Raw genomic sequence first — 24,403 nt, 5'->3', positions numbered from 1 at the left:
AAGCCAAGATGGAAAGGTAGCTGGGTGAGAAGGGAAAGGGGATCAAAGAAAGAAATTTTTAATAAGGAGGGGAAACAGGACATGTTTGTTTGCTTATGGGAATGATCTAGTAAAGACGGGGAAGTGATACAAAAAAAAAAGGAGTGTATAGTTTTAGAAGTAAAAGGCTTGAGTGAGCAAGAAGGAGTAGGTTCTGGCTTGGAGGCTATGTAAGGAGCCATAGTCGGGCAGCCAGGTAAGAGGGTGTGTGGCTTTGGTGACTTGGCACATTAACTGTTTTTTCCAGTGTTGGTACACAGAAGGGTGACTGGTGAGAGCAAAGTAACTTTTTAAGAATGGCACTATACCATACATGCTTTAAAATAAATAACTGAATTTCATTTTACTTGAATTTAACAGAGGAAAAGGAAACTAAAATGAATATGAAGAAGAAACGAACTTCAGATAATACTTCTCCACCAAAGATAATAGGTCCTATAATTCTCTCTAAGGTTAGGAATACAATTATGAAACCATTAAGAGGATAACACTGCTATTAATATTTTTAGCCCTTTCTTCACTTTGAGATGATTGGCTGATTCCTTGCCTGGAAGGATCTGTGATTCCTGACTTTACACTTCCTTGTACCTCCCATCCCCAGTTTCTGGTGTTTATACCTTATATCTATTTTCCTCTTGGCAGGATTTTAACATTCCTGCCTGTGTGCTTCCAGAGTTTCGTCTTGGTGCCGTAGCTAGCCTGTTCTTTTACCATAGCTACCCTGTTCATCTGGTTTCATATTGATTGATCTTCTGGGTACAGGGTTTCTGTTTCTCATGAGGGCTCCATGGTGCTTTACGGGCTGAGATCTTTCAAGTTGGAGAATGTCTGAGCCTTTTTTACACGTGAGCAGTGATTCACCTTGTCATAATACTCTTGTATCACGGTTGCTCTCCCAGAGGATTTTTAAAGAACACATGGCTCCATTGTCTTCAGGCCTTGATGTTGCTATGGAGAGAAGTCTCAGGCCAACTTGATTTCTCCTTTAATTTAGTTAGAAAGGCTTCCTTTTCTCCATTTTTAAATTTTTTTTTAATGCTGGGAATAAAACTCAGGGACATTCTCCTTTTGAGCTATTGAGCTATACTCCCAGCCCTATTTTTTTGTTTTGTTTTATTTTGAAACAGGGTCTTACTAGGTTGCTGAGAGTCTTCCTAAGTTGCTGAGGCTCGTCTTGAACCTGTGATCCTCCTGTCTCAGCCTCCCAGAGACTGGGATTATAGGCATGTGTTACCATGCTTTAGTCCCTATTCTCCAGCTTAAAAATTGTTTCTTGGGGCTCCAAGTGCTGTGCATGCATGTCACTGTCAACTTGATTTTATTTATGATGTGATATTATAATGTACCAATAAAGCATCTTAAAAATACTTTCTTAATCTTTGCAAGTAAAAAACTTAAATATCTTAAATCTTGATGTTGATTATTTTATATACATGTTCCTGGTATATAATGTGCCTTTCTACTTGCAGGTTTACTTCTTTGAACATTATTTCTGTTTCTTTTATCTTCTTCCTTTGCATTTACTGTGAGTCTCTTAAGCCTTTTTTAAAAATTTTACATGCCATTAATTAGGGTTTTGTTTTTCTTACTGGGCATTGAACTCGGGGACACTTTACCTCTGAGCCACATCCCCTGCCCAGCTCATTAATTAGGTTTTAATATTTTTTCAATATGAAGAATATCAAATATATATAAAAGTAGAGCGAATAGTGTTAGTACCTCTCTTATGCCATTGCCCTGCTTCAGTGGTCACCACTTAACAGCCAATCTTGTTGTAGTTGTATCCCCCACTCACTCCTACTCTCCTCTATTACTAGACATTATGCATCCTTAAATATTTTAATATTTATCTCTAGAGATAAAGACTTATAAGAAAACATAACCATTAGCCGAGGCATGGAGGTACACATTGTAATCCCAGTACTTGGAAAGCTGAGACAGGAAAATCACAGGTTCGAGGCCAGCCTCAACTACTTAGTGATGCCCTCTGCAACTTAGTGAGACCTGTTTCAAAATAAAGAATAAAAAATAGGGCTCGGAAGTAGAATGCTTCTGGGTTCAATCCCCAGTACCACAAAAGAAGGAAGAAAGAAAGAAAGAAAGAAAGAAAGAAAGAAAGAAAGAAAGAGAAAACATACCATTAGTAAGGTTCATCTAGTTTGTCTAGAATCTGTTTACTACCTATGTAATGGTATTACTTTGTTGTGCTGGATCAGCAGCTTCCTTACTCCAAAGTCGCAGTGGGTGACTACAGTCTGGGCCTCCAAATCAGGAAGACGAAACTCAAAGCACAGGCCCCCAAACTCTCCCAGATGCAGAATGGCAGCTCCTCGGATTGGGCAACAGTGACATGAATTGCACACTCAGGAAGTGCCTGCTAGTTCCTCGGAGTCCTCTGAGTTTCTAGTGTTCACGTGAACTGTGGAGGGACTGGGGGAGAATCCAGAATGTGCAGTTTCTTTTCCAGCAAGAAGTGAAACTTAGGCCCTCTCTGATTTAATAATAACCACAGAGAGGGAGCTGAGTGGCTTGAAGACTCTGTGTTCTAGTTCTGCCTTTGGTGGTGATGTGGTTTATTCTAGAGCTTTTCAGACTGCAGGCTGAGACTCTTTAGTAGATCATAAAATCAAATTAGGCATCTGCAACCAACATTTTTTTCTGTGTGTGGTAATGGGGATTAAACTCAGGGACATTCTACCTCTGAGCTATACCTTCAGCCCTATTATTTTATTCTTTACTTTGAAACAGGGTCTCACTAAGTAGCTGAGGCTGGCCACAAACCTGTGATCCTCCTGTTTCAGCCTTCCAAGTACTGGGATTACAAGTGTGTATCACCACACCCAGCTACCAGCATTTTTAAAAACAGAAGATATCAAGAGTTCTTGGTAAATATTAAGGATAAATATTGTTTCATGAAATTTGTTTCAATTGTGTGTTTATTTTTTAATTTATTATTTATTTATTTATTTATTTATTTATTTATTTGCAGTACTGGGGATGAAACCCAGGGGCATTCTACCTCTGAGCTACAGCCCAGCCCTATTTTTTATTCTTTATTTTGAAACAGGGGCTCACTGAGTTGCAAAGGGCCTCACTCAGTAGCTGAAACTTTGTATGAACTGCAATCCTCCTGTCTCAGCCACCCAAATGCTGGGATTACAAGCAGGCGCCACGAGGCCCGGCAATTTTATGTGTTAATGAGCGCATATGTATGTGAGTTGGCTAGCAAAAGCCAGAAGCTACTAATTTGTTCTAGTCAATTACTATCACTTTCTGTAACTTCTTGCTCAGAAAGTTAAATGATCAAAGAATGCATGGGAGATTTTTTTTTTTTTTTTTTTTTTTGGTACCAGGGATGGAATCCAAGGGCATTCTACCTCCGACCTACATCCCCAGCCCTATTTTTTAGTGTTCTTTATTATTATTATTATTATTTTTGTGTGTGTGCGTGTGTGTGTGTGTGAGAAACAGGGTCTCACTGAGTTGCAAAGGGCCTTGCTAAGTAGCTGAGGCTGTCCGTGAACTGCGATCCTCCGGTCTCTGCCTCCTGAATGCTGGGATTACAAGTGTGCACCACCATGCTGGCCTGGGAGATATTTTATTTATGTATTTAAAAATATATGTGCCACTTACAGTGTATCCAGAACGATTATAATTTCTTTTATAAATTTAACTTATAAAAATCCTGCAAGATAGGTACTATTATTGTCGAAGTTTTACAGAGGGGATGATTGAGGCAAACTGAGGTTCACTAACTGGCCCTGAGTCACATCACTAGTGAGTGTTGGAGCTGACGTTCTGAGGCCACATGGTCTGATTCCAGAGTCTGACTTTTCTCTGCTGCCCGTCTAGGTGACAGCATCCCTAGGTAGTAGTGTGGGCTTTGTACTGAGTGATCTTTAAGAAGAATTGATAAAAAGATGTTTCCCCACTCCATCCCCCTCTTAAACAGAGTTAAAGTTATGACAGCGAGAATGGAGATTCCTGTTTAATAAAGACATTCAAAGTTCTGCTTTTCTAACCAATCAACTTTGCCCACTAGATCAACAGGATTCCAAGGATGAAATACAACCAGAGGAGACCACATCTCAGCTTCATAAACAAATGGTGCAGGGGGGTAGCTAAAAGCACTGATTTTGGAATTAAACACAAGGTTCGAGTGGGAGGAATCATGATTGACTTTAAATTTAATAAGGGGTTACTAGGCACTAGGCCCGTAGTAAGCACTTTATGTACATTATCTCTTTTGCTTTTCATAGCAATCCATGGAGTGATTGCTGTTACAAACTCTATTTTACAGATAATGAAATAGAACTAGAGATATTAAGTGTCTTGTTCAAGGATACAGTGCTAGCAGGTGGCAGAGCTCGAAATTAAAACTCAGGTTTTTCTGAATACAGAGTCTGTGCTCATAAACCACTCTGCCTTCCTGCAACTTATCCCCCTGAGGTATTTTGAGGATTGAGATAATGTACCTTTATACTTGAATAATGACTCAATATAAGCTTGCTTGGCTCATGGTGAGCACTTAATAAACGGCATTTGTGATTACAATTAAATATATAGGATGTGTCTGTCTATAACTTTTATGGAGAAATTTGACCATTCTGTGGAAAATAGTCAAGTGAATCAGGTCTTACATACTGAGTTCTTGAAAAATAATTCATCATCTCAAGAATCTGCTGGGTAGAGACTTTACAATAAAAGTTTCTTCCAAGAGGGGCCTGTCTACTGGCATCCGGGACAGGACAGTGCTGGCACCGATGGATGTCTTAGTTTAATTTCTAGAAAATACAGCCAAAGGCAAAAGCTTACACTTTATGTGTGAGAGCCATCCAGGGAAGCAGGAATGAGGAGAAAATGGGAGTAGGAAAAAGAAGGAGGGAAAGCTGCTTGCTCTGCCTGGTTAGACATCTCCAGAGAACTCTGTGAAGCTACTGCATCTGACGGTCAACTGGGGGATTAACGTGGGAAGATTTTGTCAACTGCCATTTCTTCCTGGTCAAGGTTTGACCTCAGGGAGCTTCCACTCCTCTGTACTTCTTGGTCACATGGCTGCCGGTTGACTGGGTCCCTCCAAACCTCATGCCTCAGTGCAGCAGGGAAACCCAGGGGTGGTAGTGAAGGCAGGTGGTGTGTGCACAAGGCAAGCACTCAGCTGGCCCACCGATGGCACTCAGGACCTGAGTGGCCGCTGCAGCTGGAACAGCGCAGGTGTTCCAGGAAGTCAGCAGGGCAGTTAGCTGTGTTTATATCAGGAGTTACATTCTCAATGGATCTGGCCACAGACCCCCAGTTGCCAAAGCGAATGAACTCTTTGCCCTGCTTCTTAAAGGGTCTGGAGTTGTTGACATTGTCTCCTCTTCCTTCTGTGTCCCGCACCTAGGCCAACTTCTTGCTCATTCTACGTGTTCTCTATGGACAGCTGCATTCACTTTCACGGTCAGCTTCCTAACTCCCATCTATTTGCTGATGACTCCCAAAAGTCTCTGTGCGGACATGACCTCTCTCGATAACGCCAGTCTAGGGACTGAAACTGCCCTTTCCACAGAATGTCCCATAGGTCTTTCACAGTCCACCCCAGTGTTTTGGTTCTTCTTTATCATTTTTGTTTGGCCCTTTCCCTGACAACTAGCGGGTACTTGGTCCTTGCTTGTTGAACTAAGCCAGAAACAGTGTGCCAGTACTGTGTGCCCAGCTGGGTCCTGCACAAAATGAAGTATATATTTTTGCCCAGATCTCTAGGAATTTAGGGACGGGATTAACATTGATTTGCTTGGTTTTCCATCTGCTTCTGCTGGCACCTTAAGCGACCTATCTTTTACCATTGTTTCTCAAGATAGTGGACATATTTGGTATTTGGTCTTTTCGGGGGATCTTTGATAGGAAAGTCCTTGGGTTGTGACCCTCTTTGTGTTTTGACTTCTCTCCAGCTGTCCTAGTTTTCAAGACTCTTGCTTTGTCTGCAGTTATCAGAGTCCTTTTGACTGTGTTTGTATCTCTTTTGCTCATGGACCTGCAGAGACCTTTCTGCTGGTCCTGATCTGCTTTTTTTTTTTTTTTTTTTTTTTTTTTTGTGGTACTGGGGTTCCTGGAAACCCATCTACCTCCAGGCTACACTCCCAGTACCTATTTTTATACTTTTTTATTTGGAAACAGGGTCTCTTAAGCCAGCGTGGCTGGCTTCGAACCTGCATGATCCTCCTGTCTCCGCCTCCCAAGCGCGGGGATTACAAGCTTGCGCCACCACGCCGGGCCTGATCTGCCTTTTTACTCTGTTTCTTCATACCTTCCTGTGTGAATCTTGACGTCACAGGGCTCTGCTCACAGCCTGCTGAGCTTCACCTGCCCATTCTGCCTCCTCACCTTTGTTGCTAAGCAAGCCCCGCCCCCCCCACCCCGCTTTCCCTTCCCCTTCCCCTTAAGTCCTCAGGACTAACTCAGGTCCAATTGGTTTATACTGGTCTCTCTGACATAGTCTGGAACCACCGTGTAGGCACTTAGCACACAGTCTTGCACCTCTGTACTTTTGCCTGTAGTCTCCTTTTTTTCCAATTGTATTCTAAGTTCCTTGAGAGTGGAATTACATTTTCTTGTGTATATGTCATACATTTGTGTGTGTTCCAGTGATTCATTGGCTGGATCTTCGCACAGAGATGGTGTTAGATAAATACTTGCTGGTGTGCTGGCTGGTCATTGTGCTTCTTGGGAACTGACTTGCAGCTTGTCTCTATCAATGAGTCTGGGGCATCACAATAGGTGATATTTCCCCAAGGAGCTGTTGGGCTTCTCATTCCACATCTTTAGTACAAGTTAATTCTAGATTTTGTAACTTGGGAATTCTGTTTCTTAAACATCTCAGGCGAGGCCTAGGAGCTAAAATGACTACTTTGGCATTTGATGTGGCAGCTAGTTCATCTGGGAGCCTTTTGTCTTTGACTTGCTATTGAGTCACTTGAAGGAGCCACTGCAGCCTGCCAGAGCAGTAGTGAGGATTAGAGTTCATTGAGCTAGCCCCTCCGCACCCTCCCTCCTCATCAGCTTTATGGGGTTGCTTTCTTTGCCTTCACTTGGGGGCTGGAAAGTTAATGGATGACTGAGCGTCCTTTGGAAACTCATGGGACCATTTTTCTCCTGCTCCTTCCCTCTGACTGGTTTCCCTTTGTCTCCAAAGCTGCACACATTGTTTTTAGGTGGTGTGGAGTTCATGTAAGGGAGGAGACCATCTTTCTTTTATAGCTTTGGGACAATCTGCTGCACAAGGCAGACAGTTTTGAAGATGTCTAAACTTAAAGGCCAACAGAGAGAACTGTAGTCAGAAGGAAAGTCGGGGAGACCAGGACTCCAGTCACACCTCCTCTCCCTGCAGTCAAGATTCTGTCTGACCTCTGAACCCAACGGTCTCTTTCACATCCAGTGTGTCCACTATTGTAAAAGGGGAAAGGCAGCCTGGTTTGGAATCACTAGCTTTTAGGATCACAGGCTCCAAAGCACTGGACCGGTGTATGTGCAGGAATTTTCCACTCATGAAATTGTCCTTCCCGTTTGACCTCTCTACCATTCAGCCTGTGTTCCTCATTAATACTTGCTCCTTCTTTTAATTAGGAAGTCCTAGGAATCCATCCAGCAGACCTTCTCCAATGTGATCTTCCTGCAACTCTGTTTCTTGTTTTCATCATGATTCAAACTCACCAGCCTCGGTTTGGGGCTGTTTGAAATTCAAGCTACTGACCTGGCCTCTGGAGCTGCTGCTCCTCCCCTGGCGCCCTTGCTGCTGACCAGGGCCCCAGCTCATTCCTTGTTTTAGACAGGCCACCCTCCTCGCCACCCCACAAAGAGGCCACGCTCAGACATTCCCACCTCTTGGCTTAGGTTTAATCTTCTCTGGAATATCCTTTTATTACCCTTCATTCATGAAATATCCACCCATCTTCAGAATACTCATTCAGACTTCTACTTCTACTTTCTTCCTCTCTTTCCTTCCCTTTACAAATTTGGAGGCCTGGTATATGCTAGATATTCTTCTGAGTCCCAGGAGCATATTAGCAAACTAAAAAGAAGTCAATTCCTTCCTCAAGAAGCCTTGCTTTAGTAATATGAGTTCCCAGGAAGCTTCCTCATCCCTCAAAAGTCTTATATGTAACATTTCTTCTTAATTTCATCTACTTACAGAATAGAATTACATAAACATTTATATTATATAATAATTTATTTTGTATAATTATGTAATATACAAGGAATTATATAAAATGTAAAAATGTATGTTTTGGCTGGGCATGATGGCACATGCTTATCCCAGTACCTGGGAGGCTGAGATAGGAGGATCTCTGGTTTGAGGACAGCCTTAGCAACCTCGTGAGACCTTAGCAAGATGTTCAACAACCTAGTGAGACACTGTTTCAAAATAAAAAAAATAAAGGACTAAGGGTGTAGCTTGGAGGTAAAATGCTACTAAGTTCAATCCTCAATACCATAAAAAAAGGTATGTTTTGATCATGTCTTCACAATTAAATTGTAAGTTTCTTGAGAACAGGGACCTTTGTACTTCTGAGTATTTGTTTGCAAGTGACCAAAAACCCAAAGCAAAGCGTTTTAACCAAAAAGTGAATGAGTTGGCTGGTGTGACTGTCCCAGGGACAGAGCTGGCTTCTGGCCAGGACTTGAGGCAGGCATTCGAGTTCCCTTTTCCCGGCTCTGCCTCTCCGAGTCAGCTGATCTCAGCTAGGCTTGCCCCTCGAGGTGGTGAGATGCCTGTAGCACTCCAGACCCATATTGTCATCAGGTCTTGTAGCTTCCAGCAAGGCCTGGAAGTAGCACCCACCATCCCTGGAGAAGGGGGAATGGGGAATCGGTTTTACCAAAAGCATGTAAACCAAGAGTGGGGAAGACTTGGGTGTAAGGAATGAAAAACCTCATGTCTTTGAGTATTTCTGTGCCTTATTCAATAGAGAAGGAAAGTAATGAGGGAAAAGGCACACTCTTGGAGGAAGAATATTTGCTGTTTCTAGTCTGCTGAAAGTAGCTTGTGGGCCTTTCCTTGGAACACCTACTTCTTGTAGATAAGTAACACTGTCAGTTGCTAAAAGATGTGTTATCCTCAGTGGACTGAAGGTAGTGCTGGGTCTTCCTTCTTTCTACTGTCACCACGCTCTGTGGATACTTTCTTTGTTTTGATTTTGTGGTGTTGGGATCAAACTCAAGGCTTCATGCATGCTAAGATGCATTCTACAACTGAGCTACAGCTCCAACCCATACCTTATTTATTTGTTGATTTGGTTGGTTGATATTGGGGATTGAACCTACGGAATTCTACCTCTTAGTTATACCCTTGAACCTTTTTATTTTGAAATAGGGTCTCGCTGAGTTTCTGAGGGTCTTCTTAAGTTGCCGAGGGTGGCCTCGAACCTGCGATCTTCCTATCTCAGCCTTGCAAGTACTAAGATTACAGGCATGAGCTACCAAACTTGGACTCATTTATTTATATTGTTATCTCCCCTTACTTGCTATAGGTTTTTTGTTTCTTCCCCACTAACCTGCTAACTTCAAGGGAAGACTTTTGTCTTTGAATGACTAGAGTACCTGGGAGGTAATTAAATAAATGTTTGCCATAAGAGTAAGTTATGAAAGAACACTGGCTTGAGAACCCAGAGACTTGAGTCTGCAACTAAATAGCTACGTGCGATGTGGGTTAATCCTTTCTGCTTCTCTGCGCATTGGTGCTCATATCTCCAGCGAAGATGTTTAGAGCCCTCCCATTACCACGTGTGTAGAAAGGTGGAGCAGCAGGGGGAAGGGAAGAGCAAGACTTGGCAGGGCACTCTGGCATTTTGTTTCCTGGGGGACAGTTTTGAGAGGGGCTGATTACTGCAATGATAAGAAGTCTTGGTAAGAGAGATGGAGGGCAGAGCCCAATGAAAGCCTCAATTGTATTCTTATATAACACTGCTGGAAAGGTACTAGGAATTAATATTCCTGAGATGGCTGAGGTGACGTCATGTGTTTGTGAAAGGGCTAAAAGCAGGTGAAGTGGATTTTGTGGAAAAAGACTGGCAGTCAGGCCAGGCTCCCAGTGGGAAACATGGGCTGATCTTGTGCTACCAGCTGGCAACAGAGCCCGTGGGAGTCACAGCCACTGCCCGCTGGGTGCCATCACACCAAGGAGAGGGAAGGACATGCCTGTGTGACTTTCCTGAAAGAATACAACTTTTCCTGGCCTGCCATTTTCTCCTTAAAAATGTGGGACTCATTACTTAATCCAAGAAAATTCCCGAATATGGAGATGAATTTTGGAAGGGGGAAAGAAATGAGCTACCATCTCTGGGTTGAAAGCAGTAGGCTGAACATAGTTCCTACCTGGATTCAGATGAATTCCCTGATTGTTCACCAAAGGGAGGACTATACCACACGCATCAGCAGGTGTTATAATTTAAAAGCTACCCCATTGTTGGTGTGGTGCGGCCCTAACTATTTTTGTTAAATGATCAGTGCCCTATTAGGGCTAGTTTTTTTCCTCATTCACATCATTCCTATTATGACCTTTTGGCATCTTTCTAAAAAGAAACAAGCCTCCCTCTACTTCCCAGGACAGGTGTAGTTAGGATCTCAGCTGTGGCCATGTTAGGGACAAAGAGGCACAAGTTCCCAAGGGAGGCTTCCTGAATGCCGGTGCTGATCCTGAGTTTGAATTCATGTGTAAAAATACTCCTTGCCAGGTTTTGATCTGATACCCTTTGGAAATGATGGGATGGAGATCTGCCTGCCGTGGAATCCAATGGCATGGCCACGCCTGCTGTCCTGAGGGGCAGCTTCCAAGATTTGCTTTAGGAATACTCAGTGCAGAACTGATTTAACCCGTACAAATGGAGAAATAGAAATCAAGAATTTCTTCCTCCTTTCTATGCCTGTCTGCTGAGGCATTTCTCCCTTAGCTAGCAGGATGGTATTCAACAAAAAATGCTATTTGGTGAAGTTAAATTTTTTAAATCTTTTTTTTTTTATTTTAGTGAAATATAAAACACATACCATGCAATTCACTCTTTTCAAAGTGTGCAAATCAGTATGCAGTATATTCATAAGTATTCATAAGGTTGTACAACCATCACCACACCACTATTTTAATTGCAAAACAGTGAGGCTGGATTTTTTATTTTTTACTTGAATCTTTGAATGGAACACCAGACAAAGGTAAAGTCTGATTCTCAGGAAACTATTTAAAATCTTTGGTCCCAGGCCGGGCGTGGTGGCGCACGCTTGTAATCCCCACGCTTGGGAGGCAGAGACAGGAGGATCGCGCAGGTTCGAAGCCAGCCGCGCGCACTGGCTTAGGAGACCCTGTTTCCAAATATAAAATGTAAAAATAGTTCTGGGAGTGTAGCCCGGAGGTAGAAGGGCTTCCAGGAACCCCAGTACCACCAAAAAAAAAAAAAAAAACTTTGGTCCCAGCTGAGTGTGGTGGCGCATGGCTGTAATCCCAGTACTTGGGAGGCTAAGATAGGAGGTTCGGGATACCATAGCAATTTAGTAAGGTCCTCAGCAACTTAGCAAGACTCTGTTTCAAAACAAAAGCAGGGTGTGGTGGCGAATGCCTATCATCCCAGTACTTGGGAGGCTGCACCAAGAGGATCACAAATTTTGAGGCCAGCATGTGGTAGCTTAGTGAGACCCTGTCTCAAAATAAAATACATATAAGGCTGGGGGTATGACTCAGAGATAGAACCTACTTGGGTTCAATCTCCAATGCCACAATAAATAAATAAATAAATAAATAAATAAATAGCCAAAGGACATTAGCTTTTTCTTGGGCTTGTTTGTTTGGATTCTTCCTGCTGTTTGACTTGGGTCTTCATGTTGGGGCCTATTTTCATGGCTCTGTTATAGTAATGAATATTCCAAGCAAAAAAACTAAGGAGACTGTTTTGCCCTTCCCCTTCCCTGTCAATCTGTGCTTCGCTGGGGTGGGACCTGGCCCTGTCTTGTTCTCCTTTGTCACTCTCACCCAGCACCTGTCAGGGCATCAGTAAGATTTGATGAGTAAATGGGCTTTATTGGGTGCACAGGGAGGCCACTTTTTGGCATGTGTCACGCTAGGTAGTTCATGGTGACCTTAGTACTTTGGTTTTATGGTTAGCCAGGGAAATTTTTCATACTCATGAGACATAGTTATTTATAGGAAGTAAAAGCTTGATTTCTTCCCATGCAATTCTAGGGAGAAAAAATTACAAGTGTCCCCTCATCCCCACAGCTCTAAGGATGTAACTCTGAGGACTTAATTCTCCTGAGTTGGCATGGTGAAGCACTGTGTGGGTGGTGTGTGCCTTTGAGTGTGCACACATGTGCACGTGCATACTTGCCTGAGCACACAAGGGAACTGGGAGGAATTTCTGCATTTTATATAAATTGCCTCTTTCTTCTTTCTACCCTTGTGGCTTATTGGTAGGCCAGGGTGCAGAGGGGCCTCCAGCCTGGGCACATGGCCCAGGCGTGTGTCATTCAGTGGTCTATTGTTCACTGCTCTTTATGTGCATGAACAGAGGATTGGGGCTGACACAGCTGCCTTCTTGGGGACCATTGTCTGTGTTAGCAGCAGTAGCAGTAGTAGGAACAGCAGAGCAAACCTGAAGTGGCGCACTCTGCTTTAGGCAGAGCAGCCACTCTGTCTTGGAACTTTAGGCCAACTGGTGGGATGGATTGAGATTCCTTAATGACTGTGTGGATGCTCTGAGGGCACTAACAAAGGGAGCTTCTTCTTTGAGGGGAGTTGTGGAGGAGGTGAGATGCTCAATGGTGTCATATCAAATAAAACCATAGTAGCAGATGGTGTCTACTGGCAGAGCCCCTTCGGCATCAAGATAGGGATATCACTTTTTTCTTGTCTCTGTCCTCAGGAGTTACTGGCCCACCCCAAGGTGCACTCAGAAAACAAGAAAAGCACTTCCACCAAAGCTGCACTAGAAAGCAGATTTAGGAAGCAGAGACAGGGTCCAGTCCAGTTGGGGATTAGTCAAAATGTGGTCCGCCTGGTTAGTGGGCTACTCTATACATGATTCTGGAGGCCTGACTCACCCCTCAGCTGAAAGGTAAAGATGATGTTCTAGGGGCAAGAGGCATGGTCACTATGATTTACCCAAAAATGCCTTCAGACTCCAAACTGGTACTTTCTCTGTTTCTCTACCCTACTATCAGCCTCTTTGAATATAATTTAGCTTTAGCTTCACTTTCACCTAATCATATGGCCTTATGGAACATTACTTAATGAGTCTGACTTCAGTTTTCTCATCTGTAGTCAGGATAATTGGAGATACCTTAATAGGCTAGTTGTGAAAATTAAATGAGATGATGTATGTATAGGCCCACAAACTGTGTACTAAACATAGGCACTCTTCCTGCATGGGCCCAGACAGGGTGCCTGAGGATGGGATGCAGTTGATGCTATGCTGCCCAGTATATTTGGGGAGTTAGGATGGGATTCTATGCTGGCTGGATGTTCTTGGGGGTGTCTCATACTAATTCATATATCTCAGATGATAGGCTTGTTCTTGAACAGAACGACTCTGGAGTAGCCTGCTTCTGGAACTTTTTGGGTATCACAGGACTTTGCCTAGAACCCCTAGGATAATCTACACTGATTCTTTCAGCTCCCTGATTAGTGAAATTATGAAGGTAAAGGCTTTTTTTTTTTCTCCTTTCTGTACTTGGGATTGAGCCCAGGGGCATTCTGCGTCAGAGCTACACCCCCAGCCCTATTTTTTATTCTTTATATTGAAAGAAGGGCTCACTAAGTTGCAGAGGGCATCACTAAGTAGCTGAGACTGGCTGCAAATTTGTGATCCTCCTGTCTCAGCCTCCCAAATTCTGAGATTATAAACGTGTGCCACCACGCCCAGCATGGAGGTAAAGTTTTAAGTATATTATAGGACTCAGAGGGGGTTGACAGCCCCACACTTCTCCATCTCTCTTCGTTCCTGACTAGATATCTGGAGAGCCATCTTAAGAGCTGATTCTTGAGCTAGGTGTGGTGGTGCATGTCTGTAATCCCAGTATTTTGGAGGCTGAGACAGGAGGATTGAGGTTCAAGGTCAGCCTCAGCAACTTAGCAAGACCTTGTTTCAAAATAAAAAATAAAAAGGGGTAGAGGTATAACCCATCATAGAACACCCTCTGGCTTTAATCCCCAATACTCCCCCCAAACAAACACAATGACAACAATAAGAGGTGGTTCTTAATTAATGGATAAGTTTTAAGGAATATCAGCAAGACTTTTGAATGTCATCTCTACCTATAGTCTGTCCACTTCATGGCTACTGCTTTTAGCTTTTTATTAAGACAAAGAAAGAGGACAGATGCCTCTAGGAAAGTCTGGACAAGGGCTATTGCCTTTAAATGACCCAGAAATCCCTGGCAAGAACCAGACACCTGGCATGACCTCTGCAGATCTCTCCCCCTGGTACCCTTGTAATCAGACTCCAAAATACACAGAACAAGAGAGCTTTGATGAGTGATGAGGTAGGCGGCTTTTCTCTGCAGCCTTCTGTCTGCTTGAAACAATCTTCTGGTGCTGGGTTTCAGTTCAGGTGAGGTTACCGCTGGGCTGATTGGCATTTGTGGTTGGCAAAGTGGAAGCTTGGGCACGAAGATGGTGAACGGTACTTATAGATCCTAAGATCATCCACAAAGGATGAGATATGTGTGTTACACATGGTTATCTGTAGAAACAGAAACCAAAATGAAGACAGGGATAGATTATGGACCCCAGCTCCTCCAAGCAAAGCCAAGTGTACCTTCTTTTTTCCTGTACTGAGGATGGAACCCACGGTTCTCTATCACCAAGCTATATCTTCAGGTCCTTTTTATTTTGTAATTCTTTTGCTTCAGCCTCTGGAGTCGCTGGGATTGCATGCATGCACCACCATGCCTGGCTCTGATGAATCTTTCCCATCCTCAGTTGCTTCAAGAGTGGTTGCAAACCTTTCAGCATCGTGGCCTCAATCCTGGATTTTCTTCTCAGTTTTCTGCAGCTCAAATGAAAACTCTAGATACTTAACCCCACCCACTGCCTGCCACTGCTGTGCATTATATAGCGCAGGAAAAAAAAAAAAAGCATTGATACAACTGTACATTTGGGAAATGAATTTGGAACATGCATAAGGAAAGGCAAAGTATAGGCTCTCTTTTTCCCTGGAATTGGTGTCACTGTCATATCCTAATGTACTTGGAGCTGAGTATGCTTGCGGGGGAAGGGAGTGAAAGAAATGGCTTCATTCTGACTCAGATGAAGATTGGAGCATAACGTCAGCAAGATACACACTGCAGGCCTTCTCTGAGCCGAGAGCCTGGCATCGGTAGGCTGCTTCCTGTGAGTGCCAAGACTCTTGTCAGTAAAACATGCAGTGTTGCATGTTAACCAGGCAGATCTGGTCGCCTCTGGAGCTGCCACTGCTGCAGTTCTATAGACACAGTGTTTGCTTTCCCTGCAAAAAGACTGGCCAGCCAGAAATGTGTCATGCTAAAGTTTAACCTTAAATATTTCTAGGTCTGAAATAGCAGATACTCTGAGGCATCCGTGAGGTTGAAAACACAAAGATATTAGTGATAGTTATTCATGAAAAACATTTCTTGCCAAGTCATCTTTTATTTTTTAATACTTTTATTGGTGCATCATGTTCTCGCATCATACCATGGTTCGCAGTGATGGTGACATACATGCACCCGGCACTTGGTGAGAGCTTTCCTCTGGCTCCCTTCCCGATGCCCCCTTCCCCATCATGATATTGAGATTGGCATTAGTACTCTCACGTATGTACGTCCGTCCATGGAAGTGTTTCCTTCATTAATTCTCCAGCCTCCCACCCCCAGAACACCTCCCTCCCTCCACTGGAGCTTCTCCCTTATTATCTAAAGTCTTTCCTGTAGCCTGATTACTCCCTAGCTTCTGCCTATGAGAGAAGAACATATGGCCGTTCACTTTCTAATTTTACTTAATGTAATGTTCTCGAGGTCCATCCATTATCCTGCAAATGACACAATTTTATTCTTCTTTATTGCTAAGTGGAATTCCATTGTGTATATATCCCATCATTTTGTAAATTTTATTTATTTATTGTAGTGCTAGGGGTCAGACCCAAGGCTTCATGAATGCTAGGCAAGTGCCTTACCCCTGAGCCATACGCCCAGCTTCCAAGTAAACTTCCTGAAGATTGATTTACATTCTGTGATGTTAGAAACTCTGAAATCTGATTGATGTTGAATGGTTTGCTGGTCCAGACGCCCTGGTGCTCTTTTTTTGTATTCTTGATTGCCACCATTTGCTGTTGGGCAGGTCCCTTTCTACCTCAATTAAAATATTTGGTTTCTCACCCTGCTACATGAAAATGATGAAAGATTTTTAAATGATAGGGAAAAGTATTCTTTAAAAAGTAAAGTCTAGCACAGTCTCGTAAATTAGTCTGTCTAGATTTGAACTCCAGCTGTATCATTTAATACCGTGACTTCTTCAAGATTCAGTATTCTCATCTTTCAAATGGAGATAAAGTAGTACTTACCTCATAAGATAGTTAGGAGAGCATTCATTTGGGCCCCTTTGCTACATGAAAACCCAAATTCTGGCACTGTATCAGAAGCACGCTAAATTGGTCCATAATTCAGCTCTGAATACTCTTACGTTCAATAAGCAGCTTCTCCTAAATGATTCAGCAGAGTCCTGGCTCACAGTGTTCTTCAGTGGTCCAAAAAAGTTGATGGAGGTTCTGACATCACATGGCCAGGTTAGACTTTAGCCTTTTTTTTCTTTTTTTATTAAGAGTTTTGAATTCCCCGGGGGACAGGAAAAAAGTAAGTAAGCTGGGTGAATGTCAGCCTGTACGGTGTTTATTTAAGGCTGTCTATCTGACTGTGTTCCCTTGTTTTGTGGCAGAGATCCGGGCTCAGCTCACAGAGCAGATGAAATGCCTGGACCAGCAGTGTGAGCTTCGGGTGCAGCTGTTGCAGGACCTGCAGGATTTTTTCCGGAAGAAGGCTGAGATTGAGATGGACTACTCCCGCAACCTGGAGAAGCTGGCTGAGCGCTTCCTGGCCAAGACGCGTAGCACCAAGGACCAGCAATTCAAGTAAGGACTTGTGGCTATTGCTTTTAGAGACTTCGTGCATATGTGTGTCTGTGTGTGTGTGTGTGTGTGTGTGTGTGTGTGTGTGTGTGTATGTGGAGGGAAGCAGGGGGTACCACTTAGAGCCAGTGCATTCATGAGCCAATTACTTCAAATTGGTTGAAAGCCCTCAAGGACTTTTCCTTTTCCACATCAGTCTTATGTGCAATTCTGCATCTTTGAGAGATCAGAGGAGATGATGAATCACGCTAATAACTGTAAACACTTTTTTTTTCCAGTATTGAGGATTAAACCCAGGCATGTTTTACCATTGAACTATGTCCCCAGCCCTGTAATTTTTTAAAACTGCAGACAGAATTTCTGTAAGTTGCCCAGGAGGGCCTTAAACTTCGATCCTTCTGCTTCAGCATCTCAAGTAGTTGAGATAATAGGTATGTGCCTGGCCAGTAAACGCTTATATAGCCTTTTCTTTGTGCCATGAATGGTTCTAAGGGCTTTACACATATGTGAGGTAACCCAATGCACACGATACTATATATCGATTGTCATACCTAATTTAGAGATTAAGGAATTTAACCCAGAACACACACACACGCGCACACACACACACACACACACACACACACACAGAGAAGGTAGGAGAGCTGAAATTCAAACCCAGGCATTCTAGCTTTGGTTTCTGTACCCTTAACTATTTCACTAAACTGTCTTTAACCAGAAGAAATAAATTGTATTCTATAGTAGCTATACATCTAAATCTCTGCTTAGGCAGTTACTAAAGTCTACAGCTTCTCCCTGTTTCAATCTGCCTGGTCCAGTCAGATTTAGTCTTCCTGGAACACACTGGGAATTAGACAGTTTTGTGCAAAACTTTCAGCAACTTCTCATTATCTATGTCCTTTTTTATGTGGTACTGGGAATTGAACCCAGAGGCATTCTACCTCCTAGCTACACCCCCAGCCATATTTTACTTTTTTATTTTGAAACAGGTTCTTGCTAGGTTACTGAGATTTTTGCTAAATTGCAGAGGCTGGCTTCAAACCTGTGATCTTCCTGTCTCAGTCTTCCAAGTACTGGGATTACAGGTGAGTGCCACCATCACTGGCTTTTGTCTATGCTCTTGATACTCAAGGTGGTCTTCCGGTGTCTGCATCATCTGGGTTGTTAAAAATGCAGACTCTCAATCCCCGCTCTGGATCTACTCTTAATATCCCCAGGTGATTTGTGAGTATGTGAAGTTTGAGAAGTGCTACTCTTCTTGGTTTGGTTTTCAAGCCCCTCTATATCTGGCCTTGAAACACTCCCCAGTCTTGTTTCTTGTTTCTGTTCCAGTGTACCTTAGCCAAACAGGACATTGACTCGAGTGGGCTATTGCCATCCTGTTATTGAGATTATATACTCATTCTTTACATTTCTGTGTGTCTAACCCATACCCAAGTCTTGAAACCCATCTCAACTGTTTCCTGTTCTAAAAGACTTTAGTGATTCTTCCAGAAGGAAAAATGTTCTCCATCCACTAAATTTCTATAGCATTTTATTTATTCTTGTCTAGGGCATTCAGTATTGTCTGCCATATGGTATCTTTCCATAGTCTATAAGCTCATTTGATGTGTGTGCATGCGTGTGTGTGTGTGTGTGTGTGTGTGTGTGTGTGTAGTGCTGAGGATTGAGCATTATACCTTTGAGCTATACCTCCAACCCTATTTTATTTTTTATTTTGAAACAGGATCTCACTAAGCTGATAGCCTCACTAAGTTGCTGAAGCTGACTTTGAACCTGCACTCCTCTGTCTCAACCTCCTAAGTACTAGAATTATAGGCATGTGCCACCATGCCTTACTCTGATTGATCTGTGTCCCACTGTACCTAGCGTAATGTTTGGTATAAAGTACACCTTCAGTAAATGTTGTGGAATGAGTGAACAAGTAAATGAAAGAGTGAATTTAAAAATTAATACCAAATATATCTTTTTATATTTTTAACTTTTTTTTAATTTCCCAAATAATACAGGACAGAAATTATCCTCTATAAGCCAGCTTTGAGCAATGAATATAGAGGGTAAAATTGAGAGGAACATATGACACTCTCAGTATCAGCCAGAATGAGAATTTCCTCCAGATGTTTTCTCCTCAAAGTTCTTTATATTTCTCAAGACCTAGTCTCTTTGAGATAAGAAAATCATCTGATAATAGAATGATATTTTAGTATGTGATAAAGGAAGACTTGAGGGAGGAATCATTTGCTTTAGGAAAGGGTTTAAAGTTAGATTTATTCTGTCAGGGAATGCCTCCTAAGTTTAAAATAGCACTTAATTTTTAGTACTATATCATATTCTCATTTAAGGTCATGTTTATCATAAATTATGGTATAGATGAGCTAATCTCTATGTCTGAATTGCTCTGATTAACATTGTATACAAGGAACAGGGTATTTTTCTCCAAGACTAGAAGAATTGATTTCTGATAAAGCTGGTACCTGGTATCATTTTTTCTTCAAAGAATCAATGAGTATTTATTGAACTAGTTCTGTGCTTAATACTTACAAAGTACTGGAAGATATAAGAGAAATTTATTGCATATATTTATAGGGGTCATATCAGGTTGGAAAGGAAGGATTTTGAATGCAAGAAGCAATTAGAGGATAAAGCAGTAATGATTTCATTAGGAGATCATTGGTAGTTCACCATGCATGGTGGTGCATACTTGTAATCCCAGTACTTGGGAGACTGAGACAGGAGGATCACAGGTTTGAGAACAGACTCACCAACTTAATGAGAACCTGTTTCAAAATAAAAAATAAAATAATAAAATAGGGCTGTAGGTGTAGCTCAGAGGTAGATTGGTTCTGGATTCAATCCCTAATAACACAGCGAGAGGGAGGGGGATGGATCCCATTTGTGTTATCTAGAACATAGAATTGATGAAGGATCAGAAATAAACCATTAGAGATATATGAAGGATCTGGGATAGTCAGGAAAATTTCCTGAAGCAAGTGTGAATTAGGTTAGAATGTAAAGGTAGATTTGTATAGGAGGTAATATAACATGTACAAATGAGAGGAGGCAGGAATGTTAGGTGGTATGAAATGTGGGGACTAGTGTAGGATGTGACTTCATTAAGGGAAGGTTCTTACACAGTCATCCAAATAATTCCTGTTGAGCCGGATGTGGTGGCGCACGCTTGTAATCCCCGCGCTTGGGAGGCGGAGACAGGAGGATCGCGCAGGTTCGAAGCCATCCATTTTGGCTTAAGAGACCCTATTTCCAAAAAAAAAAAAAAAATATATATATATATATATATATATATATATATATATGTGTGTGTGTGTGTGTGTGTGTGTGTGTGTGTGTGTATCGGTCTGGGAGTGTAGCCCGGAGGTAGAAGGGTTCCCAGGAACTCCAGTAAAACAAACAAACAAACAAACAAACACAAATAATACTCATTGCATATTCACAGTGCCATAGGATTTAGCAGAGAATAAGCACTGTCCACATGGCGCTTACAATAGAATGTGGGATTTAGCCTGGCGTGGTGGTGCACACTTGTAATACCAGCATTTGGGAGGCTGAGACAGGAGGATCATGGTTCACAACCAGCTTCATCTACTTATTGAGGCCCTTTGCAACTCAGTGAGACCCTGTTTCAAAATAAAGAATAAAAAACATTGGACAGGAGGTGTAGCTCAGAGGTAGAATGCTCCTGGGTTACATCCCCTTACTACCAAGGGCAGGGGGAGAGAAAGAAAAGAATGAGGAATTGAAATAAATCACATTATTAGGTATATAATTTAAAGTTAGGCTAACTATTATGAAAGGAAAGTACAGCATTGTGTAAGAACCTAGAAGAGGGGGACTTTTCTACTCCTTTGGCCATCATGTTATGGCTGATTTATGCCAAAAGTTTTCTGTCTGATCTTATCCTGTGTAATGATCTACTGTCTACAGTCTACAACAATCCCCCTTTAAATACCTACTGGATAATGTGTTCTCAGTGATTCCTCTGAGGACTAAGTTAAGCTTTGAAATTCCTGGTTAACAGGGAAAAGAGACATGTAAACAGTATAATATGCAAAGGGCTTTCATAGTAACAGGAGAACACATTTTTTAAAAAAGTAGTAGAAAATAATGTTATATATGCAGACTGGAGCCCTGAAGATGGCTCTTTGATGGCACACAGAGAGGTTCAGATTTGAACTTCTGATAGTTTCAGATAGTATCATAATGAATCCTTTGGGATCTTGTGTTAGGAAACAGACCTGAGGAAAATTTCAGTAAAAGACTGAATTTTTATGCCAGAGAAGGCCAGGATGGAGAATTTAGGGACAATCTATGCACAATTTGGTAGCCAAAAAAAAAAAAAAAAAAAGAATGTATTTCTGTTAATCAGCTCTCCGTTGCTGTGACAAAATACCTGAGATAAGCAGCTTATAAGAGGACAGATTTATTTTGGTTTCAGTCCATAGTCATATGGCCCTGTTATTTTTGCCCTGTGACAGTACAGTATATCATGGTGGGGATTGTTGGGGGAGAAGACCTGTTCAACTCATGGTAGCCAGGAACCAGTGAAGAAAGGAAGTGACTGGGGGTCCCATTTATCCCCTTCAAGGGTACATCCCTAATCACTGAAATTCCTTCTACTAGGCCTCACCTCCTGAAGGTTCCATTATTTACCAGTAGCATCACATGCTGGGGACAAATGAGCCTTTGGGAGATGTTTCAGACCCAAACTATAGCAGCATTGAAGAGGTATTTGAGGAACTAGACAGGATTGTATAACTGACTGTGTAAAAACCATGACTGTCAGTGGCGACCCAGTGGTTCTAACCTAGCAATGTAGAAGAATTGTGGCATCCACAATACACGTGGAGATGGGGAGGGAGAACCTGTTTTGAATGTTGATCCTCCTTTGGACATGTTGGGTTTGGGACCATGCAAGGCCTTCAGGCATCCAGGCTGAGATGCAGTGCTGCTGAGCTATGAGCTTATAACTGGAGACAGCCAGTGGAAGCATGATCATGAATCTATGAATGTTTATGAACTAAGGAAAGAGACAAAGAACAAAGAGCTAAGGTCAGGCCCCAACACTTAGGAGATACCAAGAGTGGCAGGAGATAGTAAAAGTTACTACTAGATGTAAAATGACCTGAAAAGAAAGAGTGAGAGTTGGGTTTTCCCCTTTCGGCAGGTAAGAAGATGGAACATTATCCTGATGGATAGTGTTGTCTGATGGAATTAGAAATGTTTCAAGTAGAAGACCCATAAAACTTAATCCCACCACTTTCTCATTGCTTATCTCATGTTTAAAGCATTATAGAAAATGCAAAGATGACTAAAATGAGCCCTAAGCCCAAGATATTTTCTGTTACAGTGGAACATAAAATTTCTGGGTTTTTTTATTTCTTTTTTTTATTTCTGTTTTTTATAAGCCAAAATAGTGACCTATAATATAGATTCACACTTAATGCAGACATATGCACAAATAAATGATTTGTTCTGGTTGGAGAATGAGGGAGGGCTTTAGGAAGTGAATTTCAATGGATGGAAAATAAAAATGCCAATATAATAATGACAGTTTCACATGGTACAGCATAATACAAGAGATGAGGGATACATACAAACACACTTCATACTTACAAATGCATTTAATCCACTCAATAAGAGAGGTTCAGACAACACCCTACTTTCCTACATAATTCAGTCCTAAACATGTAAACAGAAGATAACAGTTAAAAGTTCAATTTTATGCAAATCAGGTGGGTTCTAGTATTATAAGTATAGATGCAAAATTCTGAATTATATTTCACTTGATAAATTTTCAGCATTTTATACCTTATCACTGACTTTCTTTTCTGTATGACTAAACCCATGGCCCACCTGCCTAAGTCTGGTGGGCATATGAAGAGCATCTGTTCTTATTAATGTCTGATTAATGCAGTGATGAGACCTCTATTTCTCAATGCAACTTTAGTAGCAGCACTTTATTTTTCTATTTTCCACTATATTTGTGTTGTGTTGCAAAAGATAACTAAATACGCAGGTGTTGCACAGCACAAGCATTATCGCCATCATGCTGAAATTGAGCTGGCATTTGGCAAGTGGCACCACCAGGTTATGCTTGGACACATTTGCTAGCAAATGAAAATTTGGCATTTTGGCACAGGAAAGATATTTTAGGCAAGTCAGAGTTGGTTAAGATATAAGCATGGCTGCTATCAATAGATGCTAAGTAGTAGTAATTTACACATGATGGAGGTTTGATTTCTCTGTCATGTAATGATTTCAGTATTAGCTATTAGGGCTATATCAGGCCCCTTATTCCATCCTCAGCATGTTCTTGTCTGGATGGCTCAAGATAGCTCACTGCCACCCTGTCCTCATTCTAGCCAGCAGGAATGGCAACAGGGCAAAGGGCAAATATTCTTTAAAGGTGCAGTCTGGAGGTGGCAGATACATGCCTTCAACTCATACCCAGCTAACCAGAACTTAGTCGTATGGTTACGCTGAACTGCAAGGGAGGTTGGGAGATGTAGTTATTATTCTGAGTGACTAGAAAGTAGAATTTCTATTAACATAGAAGAAAGGAAAACATTAGGGGACAATCTCTCTGTGTACAATATTTGAAAGGCTAGGTATATAGTCAGGTGTGGTATATTCCTTTAATCCCAGTACTTGAAAGGTAGAGACAGGAGGACTTCACTTTAAGGCCACTCTCGGCAATATAGTGAGGGGCCCTCAGCAACTTAGCAAGGCCGTGTTTCAAAAAAAATAAAATAAAATATGGCTAGGGGTGTGGCTCAGAGGTAGAATACTCCTAGGTTCAATCCTCAATAATACACACACACACACACACACACACACACACACACACACACACACAGAGAGAGAGAGAGAGAGAGAGACACACACACACACACGAGGAGAAGGAGAAAGGACAGGTATATGAAAGAACGTAGCCACCTAACCATACAAAGCGACACAGGTGCACAAGGAAGAGTGATTTGTTTTGGTTGGTGGACCAGGGAGGGCTTTATAGAAGTGAAAGTCAATGTATGGGAAATGGAAAGGGGGAATGTGCCAACGTAGATATTGTTCTTTTAAGTTCAATACAATTGAGATGATGCAGAAGCTGTAGAAAAAGGAGGAAGAGATGGGAAAGGAAGCATTTTAGGCAGAGAGAATAGTATTTTTTTTCTTTTTTTTTAATTTTTGTGGTACTGGAGATTGAACCCAGGTGTATTCTACCTCTAAGCTATACATCCAGCCCTACT

General features: G+C 42.0%; 1 protein-coding gene across 3 annotated transcripts in view; it reads left to right on the top strand.

Annotated features, from left to right (window-relative positions):
• The window catches only part of SRGAP2 (SLIT-ROBO Rho GTPase activating protein 2), a gene marked incomplete at both ends in the record, with an annotated part of 264,810 nt that overhangs the window by 88,631 nt on the left and 151,776 nt on the right, over nucleotides 1-24,403 (top strand). For all 3 annotated transcript variants that reach the window (XM_080698581.1, XM_080698580.1, XM_080698579.1), the window contains one exon: nucleotides 16,949-17,141. In XM_080698581.1, the coding sequence (XP_080554707.1) occupies nucleotides 16,949-17,141 (193 nt within the window). The remainder of the gene's footprint in view (nucleotides 1-16,948; nucleotides 17,142-24,403) is intronic.

Source organism: Muscardinus avellanarius (genome assembly GCF_963383645.1).
Source record: "Muscardinus avellanarius genome assembly, chromosome: 7".
Taxonomy (NCBI): domain Eukaryota; kingdom Metazoa; phylum Chordata; class Mammalia; order Rodentia; family Gliridae; genus Muscardinus; species Muscardinus avellanarius.
Note: the sequence above shows the minus strand (reverse complement) of the source record. Positions and strands in the feature narration are given on the sequence as shown.